The following is a 1,005-nucleotide window of genomic DNA, read 5'->3' on the forward strand; positions in this document are numbered from 1 at the left end:
TCCCATCGCGGTGATGCCCGAAAACCAATCCCTATTCCCCCGCCCCCCAAGGGCCCTGGGCTGCAGAGCCAACCCTATGGATTCCACACAGAAGCCTGCTGTCCAGAGACAAACTGAGAGGTCCTAGGGCAACTTTGTAAATAGCCACAGAGCAGAGGCAACTGCCCCTCCCTGATCCCTGCCCTCTGACCCCTGGCCCCATTAAAACACAGGGGGCAACTTGGGTCATCAGATACAGACTTTCTGAAGGGCAATTTGGCAGGATGATTTACGGGAACCCAAATGATTACAGTATTGCCTTTTGACCAAAGAAACCGTACCTCTGGGAAGTTATCCTCAAGAAACAAGCATGGCCAGAAACGAACATTTTCCCTATAAGGATGTGTCGGACGGAACACTGTGCTTAAGGAGGGCGTTGAGGAGGCCTGAGGCTAGGGCAGTTTGGGGCTCTTCAGTAGAAGTATGTGAAAATCCGTCGGGTGGCCCTCACCTCTGGCAAGTTCCTGTGCAGTTAAAAGGGCTTTTCAACCAGGGCAGTATGAAGGGTGGGCCTTCAAAGCTATCTTTGTCTTCCATAGGGTTCAAGTCTTCCTGTGACCCTAGAGTAAGTCAAGAAGTGACTTATAGGGACCACGCTGGACAGAGGCATTCCATTAAGTCTTGCTCCCTATCAAATTTCTCTTATTTATCTCTCTCTTACAGAAATTACTATAACTAAATACCTACTGGTATTGGTTGCTTAAATGCAACTCTTTCTTATGATAGGCAAGGCTGAAATGAAGTGCCTTTAACTTTTTTCCTGGCCCTACAAGTGGGAGAAGCCCCTACTGGAATCGCAGGCAGAGGGTTTCAGGAAAAAGCCCTCAATAAGGATACAACCTGATCAGAACACTTTAAGAAAGATCTTTTATATAAATTATCTCTTGTGATCTTGACTTGAGAAGTAGGCACAGGAGGTATTATCCCATTTTATAGGTGAAGAAACTTGAGGCCTGGAGAGAAGGA

General features: G+C 47.2%; 1 protein-coding gene across 3 annotated transcripts in view; it reads right to left on the reverse strand.

Moving 5' to 3' along the window:
- ZNF362 (zinc finger protein 362) overlaps nucleotides 1-786 on the reverse strand; it is an 18,878-nt gene extending 18,092 nt beyond the window's left edge. Inside the window, exon 1 of one of the 3 annotated variants that reach the window (XM_024765294.1) lies at nucleotides 321-786. In XM_024765294.1, the coding sequence (XP_024621062.1) occupies nucleotides 321-367 (47 nt within the window). In that variant the 5' untranslated portion in view covers nucleotides 368-786. The remainder of the gene's footprint in view (nucleotides 1-320) is intronic. The other 2 variants (XM_024765293.1, XM_024765295.1) reach the window with 2 other exon arrangements.
- Between the last annotated feature and the right edge of the window lie 219 nt (nucleotides 787-1,005).

Source organism: Neophocaena asiaeorientalis, unplaced genomic scaffold (genome assembly GCF_003031525.2).
Source record: "Neophocaena asiaeorientalis asiaeorientalis breed wild unplaced genomic scaffold, Neophocaena_asiaeorientalis_V1.1 scaffold409, whole genome shotgun sequence".
In the NCBI taxonomy this organism is placed as follows: domain Eukaryota; kingdom Metazoa; phylum Chordata; class Mammalia; order Artiodactyla; family Phocoenidae; genus Neophocaena; species Neophocaena asiaeorientalis.